Source organism: Lepidochelys olivacea, assembly GCF_965140295.1.
Source record: "Lepidochelys olivacea isolate rLepOli2 genome assembly, chromosome: 19".
Taxonomy (NCBI): Eukaryota; Metazoa; Chordata; order Testudines; family Cheloniidae; genus Lepidochelys; species Lepidochelys olivacea.
In genome coordinates this window covers 1,242,246-1,266,930 of record NC_140429.1, presented here as the reverse complement: position 1 = coordinate 1,266,930, position 24,685 = coordinate 1,242,246, and the positions used below count along the sequence as shown (strand labels likewise).

The 24,685-nt window shown below is 47.9% G+C and overlaps 1 protein-coding gene across 1 annotated transcript in view; it reads right to left on the bottom strand.

The window, feature by feature from the left end:
• Positions 1 to 1,704: 1,704 nt before the first annotated feature.
• Positions 1,705 to 24,685, bottom strand: part of EPHA10 (EPH receptor A10) — a 115,257-nt gene continuing 92,276 nt past the window's right edge. Inside the window, exons 10-17 of the mRNA XM_084609764.1 lie at positions 22,655 to 22,878; positions 16,253 to 16,314; positions 15,897 to 16,100; positions 12,905 to 13,054; positions 12,071 to 12,264; positions 10,582 to 10,746; positions 9,734 to 9,812; positions 1,705 to 7,253 (exon numbers count right to left, since the gene is read on the bottom strand). Coding sequence (XP_084465890.1) covers positions 7,038 to 7,253; positions 9,734 to 9,812; positions 10,582 to 10,746; positions 12,071 to 12,264; positions 12,905 to 13,054; positions 15,897 to 16,100; positions 16,253 to 16,314; positions 22,655 to 22,878 — 1,294 coding nt within the window. The 3' untranslated portion in view covers positions 1,705 to 7,037. The remainder of the gene's footprint in view (positions 7,254 to 9,733; positions 9,813 to 10,581; positions 10,747 to 12,070; positions 12,265 to 12,904; positions 13,055 to 15,896; positions 16,101 to 16,252; positions 16,315 to 22,654; positions 22,879 to 24,685) is intronic.

The window sequence follows — 24,685 nt, the reverse complement described above, 5'->3', positions numbered from 1 at the left end:
GCAGCCGCTAATGATTTCAGTTCTTTCTGCGTGCCGCCGCATGCAGCCAGTGGAGGGTTTGTCTCAGTATGACAAGATTTCAGTTATAAATGGCTTGATTTACAAAGGCAGCGTCTTCACCCCACGGCTGGCAAGCTCCCTCGGAGAGGCTGGGGTGTAGCAAAAGCGCATCCTCAGCCAGTGATGGATGAGCCCCACACCCACCTGTGCAGGACAGGCATGAACTTAAGCTCCTTGGTCCACGTTTAAAGGAGTCAGGCCCCACCTGTCCAGCCTCCTGTCCGCTGCGGTGCGCCTTGAAGCCTAGGGCGCGGGCCCGGGTGGAGCCGTCACAGCCCCTAGGACAGTGGGTCTCAATCTATTTACCATTGTGGGCTGCATATGCAGCTCTGTAAGTGTTATGTATATTCTACCCTGAGGATGTCACACGGGCCACCGCTCAGCGCAAGTGGCCCGCAAGCTGAGAACCACTGGCTTAGGCAAAGATCCTGGATCCGAGATCTGCACTCGCTCACCCCTCCCAGCTGCACCTGGTCTCGCGCTTTCTGCAGGATCCTAGAGAGTAGACCAGTGAGCCCCCTGGCCCAGAGGAGAGGAGAACTGATGGAGCCAATGTTCTTTGCTAGTGAGACGAGAGGGAGGCCCCCACTCCTGCAAACAAGCATGCATGTGACTTTACGCCTGACCTCAGCAGGACTAAGGAGGTGCTTACGTGCTGGCAGAACCGGGGCCTTATTTCCCAGCTGGAGAGCTGAGTGCACTATCCCCTTGACTTGCTAAAGCCTCTGATGATTTCTTTAGTGCCCGTGTGATTTGCTGAGACAGCTCCTGGTGGAGGCTGGCTGAATTAATTGGTAGACTGCAGGGAGCACAGAGGAGTTCACCCATTTTAGTTTCCATTCAGCTTCCTTCTAGCAGCTGTTGCTACTGTCAGGATGCTGAAAAGGGGCTTTTGTTTATGTAGATTAGCATTAATATTCAAGCCCCTTGAGAGGAGAAATTGGGGCTGACGAAGAGTCGCACTGAACTGGTTATTTCTAAAGGCTTATTTCTGTGCTGCGTTTGCATTTAACCTGCTGGCTGTACGCTGCTTTCATTTACTCAATAAAACAATTACCGGCTTTACACACAGTATCTACAGTGGTTTTCCCTCTATCCCAAGCATCCTTCCCCCTCCCCTCCCTGCAGCAACATGCATAATAGACTGACAGTTTGCATCTGTATTGACAGCGAGACTGCACGGCTGATAGCTCCAAGGTCACCCGCTCTTTGGAATAATGTTGAGGGATCCTTTGCTCCTGGAAACAGGCAGATGGAGACAGCTCTTCACCCGAGAAAGTACCTGGGGTGGACTGTTGAGGTAGAACACCAGGCAAAAAAATATCACTGGACGGGCTTCCGCCTTACCCACCACCTCTGCCGCAGGAGGGGAGGTTTCCCTTTCAGCATGCACACTGCTTAATAAACCATTGACATATTATGTCACACCTTGCCAGAGCTTAAACTACTAATTGGCTGATAATTGCCATCTGTGCTAATTGGTGCATTTCGCTGGAAAACCTGAAATAAACCCACACAGACAAGTCCTGGCGCAGCTGGGATTGGGTTTCACTTATGCATATAGTATCTCTTTATTGCAACCTTCAAACATGAGTCAAATACATACAAAATTAACAAAAATGTCAATATAGCTTTATTAATTATATTATTATTCCAAAACAATAGTGATTCCTGGAGACACCTGACTAGAATTCAAATAGTGAAATGTTCAGTGTCCCTTGTGTTCTTATATTACATTTGTTGAAACTTATAAAAATATATATTGACTTTTCCAGTATGTATTTACATTATATCACATGTGGTTAATGAATATCAAAAAACCTAAACTGCTGAACCAACTTGATTCCAATTTTGGTTTGGGGGGGAGGGAGAGGGGGGACGCAGTATTTAATACCTCGCTAGTCTGAACACACGAACTCTTGTTAAATTAAAGAATGGAGCTAATTTGTGCTGAGTGCTTTTAAGCTCAGGACTTTGGACCATCCTCATTTCAGGCTGTCCCTTCCCTCAGGTCTCGTGGGTACTAACGCTATCGAATATGATGCTAATTTTCCTACTTTAAAACCTCCCCTCAGTATCCCCCAGCAGAGAGACACCTGTTTGCCTGACCCCACTTTGGTATGGGATTCTGGGAATTGTGGTAGTGGCCAGAGACCCGGATCAGATTAGGGCCACATTGTGCAGGGCATGGCCCACACAGGTAAATCCTTCAGGACAGGGCCTGTCCGCCTGAAGACAAGATGCAAGAAGCGGCTTTAACAAACAATGGGAGAGAAGCTGAGGAGTCCAGCTCCGACCCCGGTGCCAGATGGCAGCCTGGCCACACACGGGCTCCTAACGCAGCTAATGCCGGTGGAGCTGAACAGCAGAGACACTGTACAATTATTCCCCCCTGCCGCCGCGGGACAGTCAGATTGCTGCAGACAAATGACCTGTACCCAGGCAGAGTTGCATTTCCAACGGAGAGGTATTAGTTAGGGATTACGTGGAAAAGCCCTTAAACGTTGCTCCCTGTTCGTGGGTTGAGCTGGCAGTTATGCTACCGGAGCAAGGAGTGGAAAAATGAGTCTCAGGAAGCCAATAATAGGCTCAGACACCTAGCAGGAGATGGGGATGACATGCTCGGGTGTGCTCCATACTCTTCCTGAGAAGTACCAGGAGGCCCTGGCAGCCACACGAGGCACAGAATCCTTGCCAGAAGGGAGCCGGAGACTAAGCGACAAAAGGAAAAGCCGAAGTGTGAGAATAACAGCCTCATGTCAAGCCCTCAGCCGAGACCTGAATCAAAGTTTATCCTTTGTAAATTAACAGAATTAAGTCCTCCCGCTGGCATCGCCCTGCATTAGCAGCATGCCAAGAGCAGCTTTGCCTGTCGAGTGCTTTTTGCACCGGCACTTTTGTTCCGATCGTCATCATCCAAAGAAAACCCTTTGTCACAGCGTTGTTAGCAGATTAATGCAGAGGCACCCAAAGGAGCTTTGCGTGAATTTGAACTGGCAGCCTGGAAGGTGGGCAGATGGACACCCCTCCCGCTCCAGAAGAGAGATTGTTTCACTGGAGAGTGCAGGGACAGAGGAAGCAATTGCTGATAAGCCTCTTTGAAGGGAGGATTGAAGCTGCTGCTCAGGGCCAATTGTTTGCACTAAAAATATAATTGACCTGTGAGCCCGGAGTAATTTTTGGTTACTCAGATTACAGTGTCTTTCCAAGAGCACCTCTTGCATAAGAAAACGCAGGTTCTGCAGGCATGATGGGTGCAGAAAATCCGTCCCTGGGAGCATGGCCTGCTGGCCATACAGGCATGTGCTGAACCAGGACACCCACTACCAGCCTGACAAGTCCTTCTCACTTACCCAGACAACCTGGGGGTTTTCAGCACCCTCCTGCAGGGAAATGCTGGTTCTCACTGGCCACCACATCACTTGCCAATGCAGATGTTGACAAAGTCTTTGCGCCTGAGGAGGTCACAGAGCCTTTGCATGTTAAGTTCTTTGGGTCGCTTTGCTCTGCGGAAGGACATCTGGGATCTAACGGCTGTTCTGTTTGTTTCATGCTTGCAGCCAGAGCCCTGGCTGAGGAAAAGCACCCAGCATGTGGCCACTGGGAGCTCAGCTGTTTACATACAAGGTAACGGCCCCATACCTACAGAGGTACAGAACTGTGGCCTGGCTTATGGCAGTGAGGCGCCTTTGGCCAATGGGACAAGCTAAGGAACTCTGATTTGGGTTCAGTGGTTTTTTCCACTCCTGGAGCAGGGGAGGGGAAGGGAGACCCGAGCACGATCCTACTTGGGTGTGGTTTCTGCCACACACACAGACACTTGGTGCCTTGGCCACATTAACGTCCACAATCTAATCCTGTTGTAATTGCATTTATTAGCTCTAGTAAAGCCTGCTGATGACTAAAAAGGGTTCTTTATTCTCCTTGTAATAGGTCAGATTACACTGATGCCCCATGGGAAAGAGAGGGAGTACTGGGGCAGAAGCATTAAACCTTCCTTACAGCCCAATTGATCAGGGCATCCCTGTGACTAATAGAGGAGGGAAGCCGGTTCTCACTGTGTCCAAGATTGGATGGGAAAGAGAATAAATCCCCTTGGTCGAGCTGCTGAAAAACAGTGTTGCTAATTCATTTACTTATAAAGGCAATGAACACAGCCCTAAAGATTAGCTACTAATGGGACAGAAGTTAATATTAAAAATGTAACAATCATCTATAACGAGGGCCCTACCAAATTCATGCCCATGAAAAACGCATCACAGACTGTGAAATCTGGACTTCCGTGTGCTTTGACTCTATACTATATAGATTTCAAGGGGGAGACCAGCATTTCTCAAACTGGGGGGGCCTGACCCAAAAGGGAGTTGCAGGGGTTTCACATGGTTATTTGGGGTGGGGGGCACAGTACTGCCACCCTTACTTCTGTGTTGCCTTCAGAGCTGGTGGCTGGAGAGCGGTGGATGTCGGCCGGGCGCCCAGTTCCAAAGGCAGCCCCCCGCCAGCAGCAGTGCAGACGTAAGGGTAGCAGTACCCCTTCCCCCCCCCCAACTCCTTTTTGGGTCAGGACCCTACAATTACAACACTGTGAAATTTCAGATTTAAATAGCTGAAATCATGAAATTTATAATTTTTTAAATCCTATGACCATGAAATTCATCAAAATGGACCATGACTTTGGTAGGGCCCTATCAATGACGTCTTCCATTCATCTTGTTTAGTAGCTGCACTGTTGAGGAGGGAGCCCAGTTAAAGAAGTTTATCGTTCAGATCAAGGAAAGTGTTCTCTGACCTAGGCAATGTTATGTCTTGTTTCTGTTGACAGACACAGTACAGAGCTTTTGGATGGGACTAACAGAGAGGCCCTTCCAATGACCAAGCCTGAGCCCCTCAAAAGAGTTAGTTAGCAAAGTAATTAAACTCCCAGGTTCACTCTGGAAACAGGTAGAGTCCACCTAACATGAGACACGGCAGTTTGCAATTCTGATTATAATTGAGAAGAAGGGACAGAACTTTTTTCAACTACGTTAAACCAGGTGTTTCAGAACGTAGGAGCAGATCCTCAGCTGCCATAAACGGTCGTTACTCTGATGAAGTCAATGGAGCTGTGACTTGCCCCTCAGTACACAGCTAACTGATGAGACAGGAGGCCCTTTAAGAAGCTGGGGCTAAGAGGGCAGCTGTGCGCTGACTCTCCCTCTCCTGCCGCTCTGAATTAATTAGATCCTTCCTTAATCAGCCTACTGTCACCTACCGATTGGCTAATGAGCTCCTGGAGCCTCTGCACTGATTGAAGAGCAAGTAGATCTGAGGTTAGTAAGGTTGCCATTTTTAGGTGTGCAGGGCTTCTCTAAAAATAGGCACCTGAATCATTCCTAGGCAACAGGGAATGATGCTTAATCTTCTGGGAAGGGAACCTCCCGTTTCAGTCTCGGTTCTGTGAGGACTCAAGAAACTTGACCATCCCGCAAGCCGCAGCATTGCTGCTGAAACACTACTGGGACTTCCCAGCCGTTTAACCTCCACTGCCAAGCCTCTAGGTAGTCTGCCAGTTGGTCGGTCAGTCCACCCAGCTGGCAGCATAGTATTCTACTGGATATAAACACAGGACGCATCTAGCTCAGGGGAGCCATATCACTGTAAACGCTGCTCCTTGGTTAGACAGTGAACTGATTACATGTTCCAGAATACAAGTCATCTGGCTCCAAGAGCTGCCAATTATAGAGACAGATTCCAAGGCCAGAAGGGACCACAGTAATCACCTAGTCTGACCTCCTGCCTAGCCCAGGCCAGAGAACTGCCCAAAATAATCCCAACAGCGAATCTGTTAGACAAACATCCAATCAGTTTAAAAATGGCCAGTGCCGGAGAATCCACCACAACCCTCAATGCCATGTTCCAATGGTGAATTACTCTCATGGGTCAATATTCACACTTTAGTTCCAGTCTGAATTTGATTAGCTTCAACTTCCAGCCCTTGGGCTCGTGTTAGGCCTTCCTCTGCTAGCATGGTAGATTTTAAGGCCAAAGGGAACATTATGCTCACCTAGTCTGGCCTCCTGCCTGACACAGGCCAGAGAACCTCACTCAGCGATTCCTCCATCTAACCCCAACAATTTATGTTCCAGTTCAACCCCATCTTTTGGAATGAGATCCAGTTTTGATTTAAAGACTCCAAGTGATGAAGAATTTACCACATCTCTTGGCAATCTGTTTCTATGGCTGATTAGAGTCACTGCTTAAAATCTGCAATTGATTTCCACTTTGAGCTTTGCTGACTTCAGTTTCTAGCCATGAGATCTTGTTATGCCTTTGTCTGCTAGATTCGAGTCCTCAGGTAGCTTTTCCCTCTGCAGGTACTTACAGATCATGAACAAATCACCTGTTAACATTGTCTTCAATATGCTAAATAGATTGAGCTCCTTTAGACTCCTGTTGTACGGCATGTTTTCCAGGCCTTAATTCATGTGTCTCAGCATACTCTGGGCCCTTTCCAATTTTTCAACACCTATTTAAAGAGTAGACCCCAGAGCTGGACCCAGTTATTCCAGAAATGGTCTCCACAGCAGCTCTGCACACCATCCAGAGTGCACACAACCCTTAGAAACGATCACAGCCAAGAGGTTACAGATATTGGGAACCCAAGGGAAGATGTCAAATGCAATGAAATGATCAGGAATCAAGTTGGTTCAATTTCTTACCTAGAGGACTATAGTACACTTTCTCTATAGATAAAATGTAAACATAAAGAGCATACAAATTGCACTTGATCCTTAGGATCTGGCATTTCTACCAAATGAAGGTTTCAGTTCACAATTATTATTTGTCTGGGTAGGAAACAACAGGATGTTGACTAAGTGGGCTGGAATTAGATGAACCCAGAAGACAAATTCTTTCCATTAAACGTTAACCAGGTGACATTGGGGCAGGTGTATTTTTCTTAACTGAAGAAGTGACAAGGAGAAGAGAGTCTGTCTACCTCAGGGAGAGTTCCCAACCCCAGCAATTCCCCGAAGAAATGGTGTGTTGAAAGGCATGTTGATTTCCGCATGCTCTGTAGATTTGTAGCACAAATGACCGGTCCAGTTCTCTACAGGGCAATATTTCTTATCTCTTGCTTTGCACACAATTTGTGCTCTGGTTACTCCATTGTTCCTTTCCTTTACTAGCAGGAATTGCTTAAATGTTTCAGAAGCCTGCAAAGAAAGGAGACAACTTCCTCAAGGTCAGCTCACACAGTCTGAGCTGCCTGGATTCAGGATCCTTTGACAGGAGAGTTCGGATGTGACATTGCCTGAAAGCCTCTATATGGGCAGGAACATTACAAAGAGCTTTAGCTGCAACCTCTGTTATACTTAAAATACACACCCTCTTGGTGCCACATCTAGAGGATCTAATGTAGTTCCATGATGAACACTCTCTGTACATCCATCCCCAGGGCCATACTGTCCCTCTGTGGAACTAAACAGATATAAATCCAGCCTGATGAGGCAAGGAGGCAGTACAAAATAACCAAGAAAGCAAGCCAGCCAAGTCCCATGTAACTGTCAACAGAGAGTCACAAAACATGTACACATCATTCCCCACCTTATAGGCAGTGTTTGTGAAACGTTATCTGAGAAAATCCCCTCTCGAGAAGAACGTTCCGTTTTGCTTTGAAATGCAACAAAACCAACGTAAATCTGAACAAAACTAAATCCTGCTAACAAAACCGTTGGTCTCCGGAATCTGAACAGATCACAGCACCTGAGCCGAAGCAGAATTTTACTCAAGTATGGACAATTTAAAAAGCCCGCCTTAGAGTATCTCTTTCTGAACAAAAGTGTTAGATCCCCAATGTAACAGACTCTGCAGCGTCACCACGCCAGAGATAAATTAAAACATACGATTGCCTCTTTGTTTCATCGAGAGCAGAAGGAAGAATGCCCAGGCAGTGGGTAAATACTGTGCCAACACTACCGGGGATAGGAGGAGTTAAGGTCCTGTATTTAGTTTCAATTTAGTTTTCTATCCCTATGGTGCAGTCTAGTAGGCAGATCTGAATCACAATGCAAACAGATTTCTAAATGTGCTTTGAATACTTTCCACTGCATGAATTCCCTTTGTAAATCTTTGTCTTTCATCATCGATAATTCTCTTGTAATGCTTATAGATGATAATCAAAGGCCTACAAAACTCTGTACATCCAACTGAATCCAGGCTGCAAAAATCCATTACTAACTAACTTAACTAACTTAAAGGAAACTTGTACTGCTAAGCAAATGCCATTGGTGATGTAGGGTCTGATCCCTGACTGAGGACAGTGGGTGTGTTTGATGTGCAAGGAATGCAGGACTGGGCCTGTTATTTACAACAAAACAAGGTGCTGATACTGCCTGCCTTGTCTGGATTTCATGACAGTTTCAGAGATCCCATTGGTTCATTGATTCCGTTCGGATACCCATTTGGCCAGAATTTCCTATCTTGGGATCTAATCTGGCAACACCACCGTTGAAATTACCTCAAACTGACACCCCAGCTGTGGCTAATCAAACCAACTCCCAAACAGCGTAGAGCGTTCTCATCCCAGACAGCGCACACGGCCCAACCCTTCCTGGTGCTATAGCATCAGGCATCCCACACCCAGCGAGCAGCTTTGGGATGCACCCTCTGGCTCTGACATAGAGGGATACTGATCCGTGATGTGAAACGTCAACATCGTGCTATGCTTTAACAGGGTGATTCTGAGAAGCCATTTCTAGTCCTCCTCCAGAGAACGGTTTTAGGGAGTTAGTTGGGACTGTCTATGGGGGAGAAATGGAGGCTACTCACCTGTAACCAGAGTTGTTCTGTCAGTGGCTGTGGGCACGTCCCAAGAATGAGAATGGACAGAGTCCAGTCGAAGAAGAACAGATACACGCTGCATTCTTCTCAATAATACAATAATAATTCTTCCAGCCTGACTCCCTAATTTTATCTGTCCCATTTCTGACGGAATTGGGGGACTTTTGCCTGCCACTTTGGTTTGAATTAGTTACTTTTCACACACTTTTTGTGACTTAACGAGGTAACCCTTGGAATGGAATGGATCACGCTGGGGAAGAGTGGGAATTCAGAATCTGCTCTGGAGGGACAGGAATGGATGGGCCAAGTCATCTTTCAAAGCTAGGCCATTAGCGTGTGCTGTGCTCTGGACTCTATACAACAGAAGGTACTCGTGGGGTCAGTAAAATACATCAGCTTGTATAAAAAATACCTATGGATTTATCAGTAGAACACCAGATACTAAAACACGGTCAAATCCAGTACACAAGTGTCCAGTCCACCCTGTTAACCTAGGTACCATGTGAAACAGCATCATTGTAGCTTGACTCTCACCCTACAAAACATTGCTGGGGAAAAACACAACCAACCAAGCACACTGCACTAAAGCTGCTGTAGGGAGGCCCCCAGGAAGGAAACACCAATTCCTAGACTCCCTCACTACTCTGGAATGACTAGTTTGCAGCAGACCTGTACTTCCTACCTCCCACTCACACAGCTGCTCTTGGTAAAGTCTCAGAGATTTGGTCCAGTTTAGGGGCCAGCTCCCGGTCCTGCTGCATCATTGTCCCCAGGGACTTTTAAGTCAGTGCTCTGAAAGTGTCCGTCCCTGCTGGGCTCACACCTGCACGCCGCGACCGTGCATCTGTATCACCTGGGCTCGCAGGGTCTGGATCCCACTCAGGATGGTTTTCTGATGTTCCACTGAGGTGATTCCCAGACTCAGGACATCTCTGGAAAACAAGCCCCACAGAAGAGGTGAGTTCGCAGCGTCAGACCCCAAGGCCACCAGCAAATGGTGCAAATAGAGATTTTAGACTAAAAGGCAACTGTGGACTCAGGGTTACAGCTCGTGTGGATGCGAAGCCCCATGCAATTCTCTTTGGAGCAGCCCACACAAGGAGTCTCAGCCAAAGGAGACAGCAGCTCAGGGACAGAGACTGTTCAATGACCATGGATGCCCACAGCATGCTGGGCATTTCACAGGCAACCGATGCTCTCTGGCCTGCAGACTTTGGAAGGGATCCCACACTGTAATCTCCACTATACAAGAGAAAGACTGGAACAGTGACAGGAGTCACGACAAGAGAAGCCAAACCCAAAGGAAGCAGGCTGGAGGAAAAGGGTTACAGTGAGATCAGGAGCTCACTTGGGGGCTGTGCTACCTGTATTATCTGGAAATAGGACTATTTATTTCCAGCTTTATAAACTCCAGGTAAGATCTGAGCTGTGCTGGGAGAGGTAGCCGGCCAGCCACTCTCCCATAAATACTATAGGTGGCCTCCGGTTTTCCAGCTTTAAAATCTACAGGTCAAACAAAGGACAGATACACACACAAACACATGCAGCTCCAACCTCTCCTGGAGCACGTTCTCCCAGGGGGTCAGACGCTCCATGCATATCTCTTGCTCACATGTAATAGCAGCTGCCTGGTATTTCAGAGCAGGCTTTTTCAAGCCGCATCTATTCTCTTGGTTTATTCCTAAGACACTCTTCACTTACTGGACCATCATCCTTGCCACAGACTCCAGGTAGCAGTACCCTGCAGCGGTGAAGTTATCTTTGTACCTGCCCATCTCTATGGCTTCCAGCCACTCACCCACGGAGCTGAAGGACGGGAAGGCTGAGAAAGTGCGTTCGGCCAGGGGGATGGATGGATTGTGAGGCCTGCCAACTCAAACAGCACATGAGCAGTTAGATCACACCAAAAGAAGGTTAAGCTCCCATCCATAGGACTGAACCTGGCAGCTACCTCTCTAGCAGGCATGAAAGTGGGCTTGGCCCATGCAAGTTTTCAGGGAACAACTGAGGCAAGGCACATGGAAATTTAACCTGAGCACTGGCCATGTAAGGAAGGGGAGAACTGAGGGGTGGTGGCTATTTGGTTTCCTAATCCTACCCACTCTGTGGGGATCTGGGATCACAGAATGTTCTGCAGTTCCATCAGGAGCTGTCTCTGGCTGTGATCCTCGGTTACTGGGCACTTCACCTTCCTCCCAAGTGATCCAACAATAGAGAAGCCTCAGCCTGCCTGGAGCAGGTCTCACCCCTCCACCAAGAACCGGAGCAGAGCAGGGCACCTGAAAGTCCCAGATGTCGTGCAGCATGGCTATCCATTGCTTATGAAGTCATTCAGTCACATAACACGGCCTGACACAGACACACCCCAACGTGCAGCGTCTCTGCTGACAAGTCAGGAGAGGAGCTGCTCTTAAACCCCTGGTTCCTCATCTGAAGGGTTCTGCTTTTAGTCAACTTCAGTTACAGAATCCTCCTGCAGCCAGAGCTCCCAGACCCACCCGCTGGGGCTGAGGAGAGTCTCTCTGACCCGGCGGCGCTGCATTCGCTGGAGGAGGGGAGAGGTTTGGCTCTGCAGTAGAGGCAGCGTGGGAGAAATCATCAAACAACGTGGGTTAAGTGGCCAGGGGACCCTCACAATAGAGCACTCGCTGGATCCCACTTCCCACGACACCTGTCTCTGCACTGGCATGCAGGGTGCCACCCGGATCGAGGGGGGCAGGGGAGACAGACTCCTTGGGGGCCCTCTGGGAATCCTGCCACCCACCCCGTGCAATGAGGTTGTTTTGGTCCTGCTGCATCCAGGGCCCTGTGTTCCCAGAGGAGTGGGAGGGTAGAACTGGGGCCATTCCCCTGCGGCAACTCGCTGGAGCCCAGGCTTGGCAGGTTCCTATCACGGGTGTCAGCCCAGTGAGATCCACGCAGCACGCTGCGAACCCAGCTTCAACTGAGCAGGAATCCGGCAACCCAGCCAGATTCCACGATGGCCCAGTCCTGATCTCAGTGCGAGTCTGGGAGTTACTGTAATGATTTAGATGGAGTGGCTCTGGATCTGCTTCAGCGTAACTGAGTTCAGCACCTGGTGCCACCCTGGAGCGAGCTGTGTGGGGCGGCCTACGGGACACATACAGAGGCGAACGCCGCGGCCTTCGAGAATGAAGGAGAAAGAGCAGCGACATAGGCAGATTTTCACCTAGTGCAAGCGGAGGCGGTACATGTTAGTGGCTCTGGGTTTTGAAGCATCTTGCTTAGGGTACTGTGGATGTGTGAGAACTTGGGCCTCTCATTGCGATCCTTCTGCCAACAATCCAGCATGAGCTGGTGAAGCGGAGGCTGGCAATTCATCGGGGGAGGCAGCCGGAACCCATCCTCGATGGCCTTGATCACCTGAAATCCCACCCGGGGCAGAAGAGAAGAGAGTTATACAAAGGAGTCACTGAAGAGCAGCAGAGCAGTCCCCGTCTGTCAGCACTACTGGAGGACGACATTCCCGTTGCTTGGAGGGAGCGGCGCGAAATTATTCAGAGGAAACATTTTTCACCGCAAATTGCCGAAACATTTAGTGACTTCGTGTTGAAATTGCCAAATTGTTTGTTTTGGGTGGGGGAAAAACCCTGAAAAAACCAAAACGTTTTGTTCTGAAAACGTTAAAACAAAATGTATCAATTCAAAATTATTTATTTTGTTTCAAATTTTCTTTCAGTGTCATTAAAAATTTTAAAAGGGTAAAAACAGTCAAAAAGTAAATGAAAAGTTTTGTTTCAGGCTGAAGAGACCATCTTGTTTAACCCGAAACAATTGTTTTTAAATGTTTTGGGTTATTTGCATAGCTCTTCTCTTATAGGCCAAAAATATACAAACGTCCCCCTGCACCACGTTAACCCAAGACGGAAATACGGAGCCACTCGAGCGACATGCATGGCTTGCAATTCCCGCTATCCACCAATGCCCAGCATTGAAACATGGTCACGTATCAAGTGCCGCTCTCTCCGTGGGGTCAGAGTACAGTGGCTGCAAAGCGACTCACGTCCTGGTTGGACATGTCCCAGTAGGGTCTCTCCCCGTAAGACATCACTTCCCACATCACGATGCCAAAGCTCCACACGGCACTGGCAGAACTGAAGCGATGGTACTGGATGGCTTCGGGGGCTGACCACAGCACCAGGCTCTTCCCGCTCTGGCCAGGCAGAAGAAAGGAAAACATGAGGTTCTCAGCAGCAGCAGGACAAGGGAGGCGTTCACACAGGCTCACTAACGCCTCCGATCAGCATGCGGCCCACCTGGGTCGTGGAGCACTTAGCGACCACAGACCTTGGCACCACGTACAGTTTTAACGCGAGGGGAAAACTTTGTACCAAATTCTTTAACAATGGAACAAGCACCAATGCTAGTCCGAAGGGCAGGGCGAGACCTGAAATGTTAACGTGGGAGGTTCCGTCTCCTGAAGGAGCTGATGGCATTTTATCCATTAATATTGAACGAAAACACACTGCCACTCCCTCCCACCTCACCTCTCTTGTATTTAGTGTCTGCAGAACCCTTCTGGCTGCACGTGGGACAGCCGGCACTGGGCTCCTCTAACCCATGTGCTTACGCACTACGCCAACGCTGACTTGGACTCTGGAGACGTTCCATGGGTGGCGCACCTGAGCCCACTTAGCCACTGATGCTTTAAAAAACTCCCACACCCCGTCTGGATCTATGCTGGTTATGCGATATGTATGTACCTCGGGAACCTTGGAACCGAGACTTGCAATCCCCCATAACCCAAGCCTGACCCCAGAGGTACAGCACCTTCCCTCTTAACTTGGGTAAATTTGATTTTAAACATTAACTTTAATAAAATTAACTGCTGGAGACAGAGACAGACTCCAGCAGTCACACACCCTGCTTGTTAGAGAGAGGGAGACCTGGTGCTTCCACAGGTCTCTCCAGCCTTTCCTCAACTGGGACATATCTGGCCTCCAGTCTCTCGTTAACACCAACGAGGTTTCCATCCATGACATTTGGGACTCGGAGTCTCAGGTATAGCTCCGAGCAACATGCTTTCCTCTCCAGTTCCACAGAGCCTCCAAGTCAGGCTCTCCCCTGGCCGGACACTCGATTGGGCTGGGGGGACGTGCGGAACACTCCACCAGCATCAGACACTCAGACTAACCCAGATCTTTAAGTGTCAGGCTTGCCAGAGCTGGTGAGCGTCAGCAGCTCCCCGCGCAAGCCAGCAAGGCAGGGAGGGTCACACCCTCAGTCCCAAGGGCTGGCTGAAGGCAGGGTGTCAGCGGCCGCTAGTTCTTTGAGCTACCAGAATACTGCCTGTGACAGTACGTGTTCTTTGGAGTGAAGAATCCACTGTCGTTTTTAAGGACGAATGCTGTGGTTACTGTGATGACACAATGGTGCTGGCTCACCTACGCTGGCAGTGGGGCATCAAATGAAACCATCTTTTATACTGTACATTGATTTCTTCACTGGCAAGTGAAATGGTCTAAATTGGACTGTGAGTGAATTAGTGCGAGCAGTGTTCTACTGCCATGCTAAAGGTGTGCTCTTGGGGAAGTGTGCGTCATTCCCCCAAACCTGCAATTTGCCTCCCTAACGGAGTCTGCAGGACAGATCCCCCCTCCAAGTGCCATGTTTGGGGTGTGGGTGTGTTTCTGGGGGACTGTAATGGGATCTCAAGCCCCATCTGTGTGTGTGTGTGTTTAGGAAGTGTATTAGCTGGGAATGTTGAATAGGTACGTATGTGAATCAGACAGGTCCTAAATTCTTAACTGAAAACCTTGTAATGAAATTCAGGTGATAAAACACACACAACAAACCCTCAGGCTGCGTGAGCTGCTTACAGCTCCCAGTGCGTGCATGTGTATGTATACACACACACACACACACACACACAGAGGCGATGAGAGGGGAAGAATTTGTGTTGCACTGATTCAGATTCATAGGGAGCTTAAGCAGAAAGCCTTAGCATTTCACTGCCATTTACTTTAATCTCCAGCTGAAAAGAAAACTGTTTACATGCAAATACTGGATTCATGTAGCAGGAAGAGACCAGGCAACCAGGAAACATACTGCTTCTGCGGCAGGTTTGCTGCACCTGGTATTAAGCAGAGCCGTGAAACTCAGCTGGCTTCAGATTTTGATCCCTACTCAACATTCAGATCAGGCCTGCAAACCTCTTGGGTGATGCTGGGCCTAGTTTTAGGTTATCCTGATTGTGGCTTTGCATCGAAACAAGGAAAGATCCAGTTTTGCAAAGATTCAGCATGAGAACGTGGCCATTCTGCCCAAGGTTTGCATTTTGCTTTGGGAAACATTGGAACCAGATGCCAAAGCTAAAGGAAACTTTCTCACAAACCCTGTGAAGTGGAACCAGATTGGTTTCTGGCGACAGCAGTAACCCCAGCTGCTGGGAGAAGACTGTTAGATCTCTCTCTCAGGGGCAGGGTGGTGCAAGAAGACACTCCTTGAGTCCCTGCCATGACAGAACTATGTTCCTGTTCTGATGGGTGGCAGCAGCATCTGCACAAATAGCCTCAGACCCTTGGCTCCATCGTGGAAGGGGCTTTCAGCATCTCAGAGGGATCTGGACTTGTTCTTTTCTCTATCAGGTTTTTGCAGGGAATGTGGTTCTGTCACCCGCCAGGTCCATAGAAGAGAGGCTTCTCTATTCTTACATTTCCAGGACCTCCATGATTTGAACTTTGTACAAGGGAATTCCTCCTGCCTTCTGAACCTAGGTTGGAAAGTTTTCCTTCTCAAACTCTACACTGCACAAACATATCAGTCTATTTCCAAGCACAAGAGATGGTCTTATAACCACGTTACCCAGGGAGCTCATCTTTGTGTTCCTCAGTGACTGTCCCTGATATCCCATCTCATGCACCTTCAAACCCAACCCTGCCCCTCCACTTCCCCCCTCCAATGACCCCACAAAGTTAGTGAGTATCCAGCTCTGTCACAGCACAGATACTGCACTGAGAGCAGCTCCCCGTCCTTGCTAGTCCCCTGCAGCTTACCATGGTGGTGAAGATGGTCTCCATTTTATCTTCCTGGGACTGTCTGAAGCCTGATATTTTGCAAACCAGGTTGCTATTCACAAGGACTTTGTGGGCAGCAAGGCTTTTATGTACGTAACCCATCTCGGTCAGGTACTTCATGCCGGAGGCAATCCCATGTAACATACCAGTCAGCTGGGCGGCTGTGAACTGGCCCTCATGTTTCTGCAAGGCAGGAGTAGGGAAGGCTGCATTTCAGGGAGGTTCAGCTTGGGCTCAAGTAGCACAAACAGCTCATGCTGTGACTCTTCAGATAGGAAAATGGCAGCACTGCTCGGCAAAGTTCAAGGGGGTAACCGACACCCAGGTACACTCACCCTGAGAAACGAATCCAGCACTCCGTTCCCCATGTATTCCATCACAGTCATCATGGTATTTCCTGGGTGCACAGACAGAAAAGGAGTATTTAGCTAACCTTGGGTTTATCGAGCACAGTTCTGCGCAGATATAAATACATACACCCAGCAAAACCTGCAGACCCAAAGGTGCCCTGCCCAGCCCAGCCCTCAACACTCCAGTCCTTTAAAGATTGTTTTCTGCTTGCTTTTCACACAAGAGATTTGGGTCTTGTCAGCTCTGTCTGTCATGGGAATCTCTGTGCATAACTAGAGAGTTAGTCTACATTCAAAGGAAGGGACTCCTGAGCGAAGGAGGGGAGCTGGGGAAGGGAAGGGATTTCTACTCACTCTTTAGAACCGGCTTTTTAAAAGCCTCAAACTCAAATGCCTGATAAATAGTGGGGAGAAAATCTCTCTCAAAGATTCAGCAACGCCACCTCCTGCCGCCAAAGTGGAGAACTCCTGGAGGTGAGCTGCTGGCTGCACACCGTGCATGAAGCTGAAGGTTTTGGTCTTGTGGAACACTGGGCCACAGTCCAGTGGGAGACGGGGCTGTACCAGGCGACGGTCTACATCCCTACATTAGGGAGGGGGCTAATCTTCTCAGCTGGAGACTAACTGGAGCAGTCAGAGCAACAGAGGCGAGGGTGCTCCGAAGACAAATGCAGAACAAACACAAACTTAGCTTGTCGCAAAAAGTTTGAACCAATATGACAAAGAAGGTGAAGAGAAGAAAATTTTCAGTGGCTTAAAAACCGATACTGGGAATCTGGGTAACAAAAAAGAGGAACTGGAAATTCTCCTTGATGAGAAGAAACTTGGTAAAATTGGTATTTCCGAATGGTCGGACCGTCCATGAGGGGAATGTTAACATCACTGGTTACACCCTACTCAGGAAGGGTGGAGTGGGCCAGCACTCTAGATGAGAGACAGGACTTGTTGTAGAGTTACTAATGACTCAGTCTCAGGACCATGAATGCGTATGACTCAATGTGTTAAGTCACAAAGTCCAGGAGGGGGTACAGGTGAGTTAGACACCAACTCAAACCAGAGAGCAGGATGAGCTACTCCTGAAGCACCTGTCAACAATGTGTGGAAAGTGAAATTGTGGTGTTATGGCGGGGGACGACTTCAACCCCCAATCCAGGCAAGAAAGGATTAAAAGCCCAGTCAGTCATAGCCACCTCACCTGGGTGGTAATTAGGTAGTTACTCCTCAGCCAGAGGTGATAACAGTCACCTGGGCCCTCTATATAATCTGAGAGCCTGTAGCCAAGGGAGAGAAGCCACAGGGAGCTGGCTGGCCCTTGCGACAGGCCAAAAGGCCAGCGACCCTGGAGGCTAGCAGCCTCAGGAGGAGGTAGGCTGGGCAGGACAGGACTTGATACTAGAGCCAGGGAAAGGCAGTGGAACCCCAGGGCCCAGAGGGCAGGCTGATTCTTTGGGATTTGGACTGCACCTGGCCATTGTGTTATCCGGAAGGAGTTTGGACCAGCCGCTTCTCAGCCAGAGGGCTGACCGGCACAAAGGCCGACAGACTGCGGGGGCACCGGAGAGGAAACCCCTGCAGCACTGCACCCGGAGACAAGTGGGCATGCTGGCAGGGAGTACGCATCGTTACTGGGAGTCATGTGCTGAGGTCTCAAGCAGCCATCAGTAAAATGTACCACTAAAGGGTTTCACCCTGCGCTAGGCATCTCTGATTTGGACCTTACTATGATGGAAGTTACTGGAAGTTAGTGCTTGCCTAGGGACCAGTGATAATGACCCCATTTCATTCAATATGGGCAAACAGAGGACAGTCCCAACCAGGAATACAGAAACGTGGGGGAGTTCTTTGAGAAGAGTTTATTACGTGGCGTAAAAGCCACAATTCCACAATGAAGAGAGAGGAGACCTCTGGGTAAAAGCCCACCCTGGTTCAGGAGTTTAAATGAAGGTAGCAATTAGAAATAAATTAGCAACAATGTATCGCAAGGAAAAAGGAGGAAAACAGAAAGCAACCAATGTGAATTAGAAGTGAAGGAATGTAGGAAATTGATAAGAAAAGCTAAAGACATCAGAGGAGAATCCATGGCAGGCAAGGCTCAGGACAGTTAGGAGGAGTTAGCAATCTTATAGGCCTGTTACTAAAAGTAGAGGATAAAGCCATAAATATTGATTCATAAAAGGGAGAAGTGTCCAATGAATTTCCCTGTTCTATATTTTGAAAGAAGCAGGATCATGTGCTCATATTACATGAGGACGATGAAGTACTTTCCAGTCCATTGGTAGCTAAAGACAGTGTTTTAATACAGCCAAATGTAAAGTTATCCCTCTAGGAACCAGGCATGCAGGCTATCCCTGTAGAATGGGGTTTGGGATCCTGGAAAGCAGCGACTCTGAAGAGGATTTGGGGGTCACAGTGGACCAGCAACTCACTAAGAGTTCCTAGTGCTGGGGCAAAAAGGGCTAATGAAATCCTTGGCTGAAGCGGGAGAAGGAGCAGGGAGGTGATTTTACCTCTGTATATGGCATCGGTGAGACCTGTACTGGAATAGTGTGTCCACTTCTGGCGTCCACGTTTTTAAAAGGATGTTGAAAAAGTGGAGAGAATGCAAAAAAAAAAAAGCCACAAAATTATTTATGGGCTGGAGAAAATGCCTGAGAGTTAGAGACTTAAAGAACTCAGTCTCCTCAGCTTATCCAAACGATGACTGAGAAGAGACTTGATTTCTGTTACAAGGACCTTCTGGGGAGAAAATAGCAGGCCCTGAAGGAGTCTTTCATCTAGTGGAGGAAGGCAGAACAAGACCCAATGGCTGATTAATTCACATTAGAAATCAGACACATTTTTAACAGTGAGGGTGATTAACCTTAGGAACCAACTACCAAGAGAAGTGGTGGCTTCTCCCTCTCTGATCTTCAAATCAAGACTAGATGCCATTCTGGAAGTTATCCAGATCAGTACAGGGGCAATTGGGTGAAATTTACTAGCCTGTGATATATAGGATGTCAGACTAGATGATGGAATGGTCCCTTTTGGCTATAAACTCTATGAATTTATGAAAGGTCCTGCTTCAGGTCTCTAGATCCTCCAGTGCAGGGGCTCTCAATCTTTCCAGACAACTGTACCCTTTGCAGGGTCTGATTTGTCTTGTGTACCCCAAGTTTCACATAAAAACTACTTACAAAATCAGACATAAAAACATAAAGTGTCCCAGCACACTATTACTGAACAATTGCTGGCTTTCTCATTTTACCAAATAATTATAAAATAAGTTGACTGGAATATAAATATCACACTTACATGTCAGTGTAGAGTATATGGAGCAGTATAAACAAGTCATTGTCTGTATGAAATTTTAGTTTGTACTGACTTCGCTAGTGCTTTTTATGCAGCCTATTGTAAAACTAGGCAAATATCTAGACGAGCTGAGGTACCCCTGGAAGACTTCTGCTTACCCCCAAGGGTATGTGTACCCCTGGTTGAGAACCACTGCTGCAGTGGGACCTCCAAAAAACAAGACAGCAATGACCTGTTACTCCTGATATTTCTCAGGTAAAAAACAGAAAAAGAAACCTTATAATAAATAAATAGCAATAATCCAGGCCTCCTTCCCGTATCATCAGATGGCTGAAAAAGGCAGAGACATTTTTTTTCTCCCTTTCAACAAGCTCCCAGCTATCATTCAGATTTTACATCCACAGACTTCAACTTTCTGCTATGAGAACAGTGAATTAGGGCTTTCAAAAGTATGGCTCACTATACAATTCCTATATGGTGAAATGCTTCATGAATATCAAGTAGCTGTGGGAATGATGGGAACACAAAGCTTGTGTGGGTTTTTGAGGCTATCAGACCCTGATATGTCTCCAGAGTCACAGCTAGATGATTCATTTATTTTGAAACAAGATCACATCTGCCAAACAGAAAAGGAGGGAACTACACAGAAAAAGGGCCATTAACAGTGAGAAGGGTGTGTTTGCTCAGGGCGAGAGACTTGCAATTCTCTATCACAAATGTATAATGAAAGCAACTAATTAGCGTTTCTGACTACCTACTAATAACGGTGGAGCTGTTCATCTAACTGGCGTAATTCACACACCCACAAAGCAAGCATGCTCGTCGTATTTTGAAGAAGAAATTAGTAAAAGGTAGGAAATGGAATGGATATAATTAGGGGTACTTAAGCACTTGACCATCAAATGATGGATTTCTGTACATCTGTATTGCATGCAAGCGGCTTAAACTCTAAGGGCCTGATTCTCTTGTTCCTTCGACACCAACACTGCAGTTTGCTCTGCCTCCATGGATCCGAGCGCAGGTCCGGTGTCTCAGGGAGTCGTGGATCTCACCCTGAGGAATGCAGTCAGCATAAGGGGCCCTGCTCTTGATTTGGGGAGGAATATTAAATACTATTGCTCGGAACACTTTGAGTAGCACCGTTGAGGAGAAAAGTATTACTCAACGTGAGGGAGGGTAGCTGGATCGGGCCCTATGTTAAAACAGAAGCTGATCCCCTGCCTTATAAATAGCACGGTTAACAACATGCGTGTTCATGTTTCTCTGTATTTATGTGGATCTCTATTTAACTATACCTTCCTCAGATTCACGGAGAACACACCCTGCCACAGGGACAGACAGCAACCACACACATCTGTTTGCTGACAAAACCCTCCTTTTAATTTACTTTTATGATAAGAGTTGGGTTTCGCTGCTAACCCAGTTTGGCTCCCTGGCTTTATTAATCTAGCTGTAAAAATTCTATTAAACAACATCAGAACCATAAAATAATAAAAACCAACACAAGCAAACGTTTGGCTTCCAGAGGGCAACTGTACAGCATCTCCACCACCAGATAATCACATAGCTAAACAACTGCTCCAGCATATTACCGGATTAGTTCAGAGCCGAGACTCCTGCATTAATGACCCAAACTCCATGGTGGGTAATTAAGAAAACAATCAGCATTCTTCCTGCTTTTCCACAGGACAATCACTTTCTATTGCTTTTAAATTACCAAGTAAACGAGGCCGCACTGTTGCCACAAAAATCAGATCAGGGAGCGTATCGCTTCATTTTGCTGGGCACTAATAACCGTGTAACAATACCGGAATCACTTTGTATCTATTGATCAGAGTAAGTGCCATGCAATCGCTGCGCGACCGCCTGTGCACATCTCCCTCACGCTGCCCAGCTTGCACAATGATCAGCCCACAAACGCTCGGAGTTACACAGGACTTGGAATTGTGTCGTAACCTGAAGCAAACATGTCATTACTGCTGTGTGTGGATAGGATGTTTTTACAGCGGTCCCATACGTGTGTGGAGCACAAAGTCTCATGTAACGCCCATCTCTCTGGTCCTGAATATCTCCACATAGTGATTCCTCAGACGGTGAGCAGGTGCCTGGGCACTTGGCCTCCACTGTAGCTCTGACACAGGCTCCTGGTCTGTGGTTCTGTTTTGTCCTCAACATTTCCTGTAGCCAAAGCACCGGCAGCCACTGGCATTCTCACCACCATGTCATGCAGGCCTACTCTAAGCAGGGGATACAAAAGTCAACAGCTAAGCGCTCCCAGCATTGGTACCACAGTGGTGATCAGCCAGTGCTAGTGTGTTTGGTTTGGAAATAGCTGGCCAAACAGTCCAGGGTAGGCACAGTCTGTGTTGTCAAGTCCTCACTCCTCCCCAGGCCTCAGTTTCCCCATCAGGCAGGGTTGACAATACACACCTGTCCTTGTGGAGGGCTTCGGGTGCCCTGGATGAAGGGGGCTGTGTGACCATTCTCTGTATTTTCTTGCCCTCACTCTGAGAATCGCACAGTGTTAAAACTGCAAAGATAGTGAGTGAAGCATGGGATTCTCTCACCACAACACAGCACAAAGCTGCCGGTATTCTGGGATTCGGCCCTCTCTCAGAGAGAGGGAACAGGAATCCAAAACTTTTCAAGCTGAAAGTGAGGGGGTGGATGCAGGGGTCAGTGAACCTAGTATGTTAGGCTTTCCATGTATGAGGACTGGATTCAAATCTAGCTCTAGGATCTAGTCACAATGGGTTTGGCAAGTGTCGTCCTAGATTAATTGGCCCTGTCATTTAAAAAAACCCAAACACCACAAAATTTGGAACAGAAAGAAAGTCATGTGGGATTGTGCCACAGAGACATAGGACCAAATCAGCAGATGATGGTGCCGTTTGGGGTTGAAGTGAGGGGCAGAGCAACTGTAAAGAAGGGGAAGGCTCAGACAAATGCCTTGCCTGAACCCAGATTAGCTCAAACCAATGCTGTGGGCACCATCCATGCCAGGAGCACTAGGCATAGCACAAGACAGGGAAAGCTTGGTCTGTTTGGAACGCAATGAGTTTGCATACCATGACGTGCAGAGTTAATAAGCCTTACCTCTGGTGATGACGCCCTCCAGGCGGATGATGTTGGAGTGATCGAACTGGCCCATGGTGCTAGCCTCTGCCAGGAAGGCATGCTTCTGCTTGTCTGAGCAGCCAGCTCGAAGGGTCTGGATGGCAACCAGGAGCTCTCTCTTACTGGGAAGTTTCAAGCATCCCCGGCAGACTTCTCCAAACTCTCCTGTGCCATAGGAGAGACGGGAATTAGAGTGTCTCCAGCTGAAGGAGCACGGACATTTAGCGTCCCTGTGGTTAGACACTTGAGAGTGTTAACATCAGTATTTTCCACTGAATGCATCCGATGAAGTGAGCTGTAGCTCACGAAAGCTTATGCTCAAATATATTTGTTAGCCTCTAGGGTGCCACAAGTCCTCCTTGTCTTTTTGCGAACATCCCAAAAGAATGCGGCATGGGACTGTTTTCATACTGTCATTCTAGGAGCTGAGCTGGCTGCTCTCTTGGTCACTCACAGGCTATGAAAACGGGAGCTATTGCTACAGCTGCTTTTATTTACGGCTTTCTCAAATCTTTGAATATCACTGTGCAAAACAGCGCTGCACAGACCTGCTGCCGCGCACTGGGTCGCAGCGCTGGAATTTCTGACTCAGAACAAGGGGCAGCGCTGCTCTTCTAGAAAATCAGCTCCCCTTCTGGTAGCGTTTCCTTGTGTCCCGCATCCCATAACAGGACCTCTGCCTCTGGACCTGCAAACACTGTGACCTGGGAGCATAGAAGCGGGTCCTGGGATGTGGGCAGCCAGTGTGAGAGTACCTGGCTAGTTGGGCAGATGGGCTCTGCTTTCACATAGCAGGGATCTGTACTCTCAGGGGGAAAATCCACCCACAACACAGGAAGGTGGATTAAGGTCCCTGTAAAAATTCTCACCCTAGCCTCAGTTTACCATCTTCCCCCACTTCTGGGGGGCATCATGACTTGCTGTGAACACACAGACCATGAAACTCTTTAGTGCCAACTAGCAGTTACAACAACACATGATGCAAATTCCTCTCTTTGGCGGCTTAGGCCATTCCCTGAATGCACCAGCCGAGCACACACTGCACTTTTGAAGTGCTTTCCATGAATGGACGATTATCTCCCAGAGATCAAGAGAGTCCTCGCTGGGTTCTGACTCTCTCCACTCCCAAACCATCCCAAATGTCCGCTCTCTGGTGACTCCCTCCTGCCCACATGAAGGATAGTCAGGGCCATGCATTGTTCATCAGCACTTGAGACAGAACTTTCTGCTCAGTCGCAGCCACAATCAGGGCAGCACAAAGTGACAAATTCTAATAAGAAAAGGCCAACTTTGGTTTTACAGGGAAAAGCCAATGGATATGAAGAGCTTTATTGATCTGAGAGACAGGTAACCGGCTAGGTCACCCAGGAGACTAATACAAACTATTCTACATTCCTCCCATTTAAAAGACCTATTCTACTTGGATTTCCTTCTCATTAATTATCTATTGCTAAAAGTTCAGAATCACTGGGCCAGTTTCTCTGCCCTGATGGCTGCTAAGATTCCTCTGCCCTCCACTGTCTGACAATCACCTTCTATTTCCATGTTCATATTTAAGCTGCTAGTTAAGCTACTCCCCTGCAACTTCTCTTTGGGAAAATGACACCCAGCATACCAAGGCCTCCACAGATCTGGCTTGTATTAGCAATTAAAGCTGCAGGGATTTTAATTTGCTTTGACGTTTTAGGCCGTAAAGTTGATGAAAATCAATCAATCATTGAGAGTTAACATATTCATAAAAAGTTTTTACGCCGCTGTCAACCTGCTAAGAAGCAGATAATTGCCGATGTTCTCTATGAGATGCTGCTCACGTCACTGTATGCTCTGCCTGAGGAAATACACAGGGACACTAAATCAAGCTCATGTACAAAGTACTAACCAACTGCACTCTGCTTCTCCCTGCTACGAGCATACAAAACCGGCCAGGACCACAATGAGACTGAAAATCACTAGTGAAGCCGGTAACATGAAATATGTAAATGGCTTTAAGAACCCTGACGAGGCTCCCAG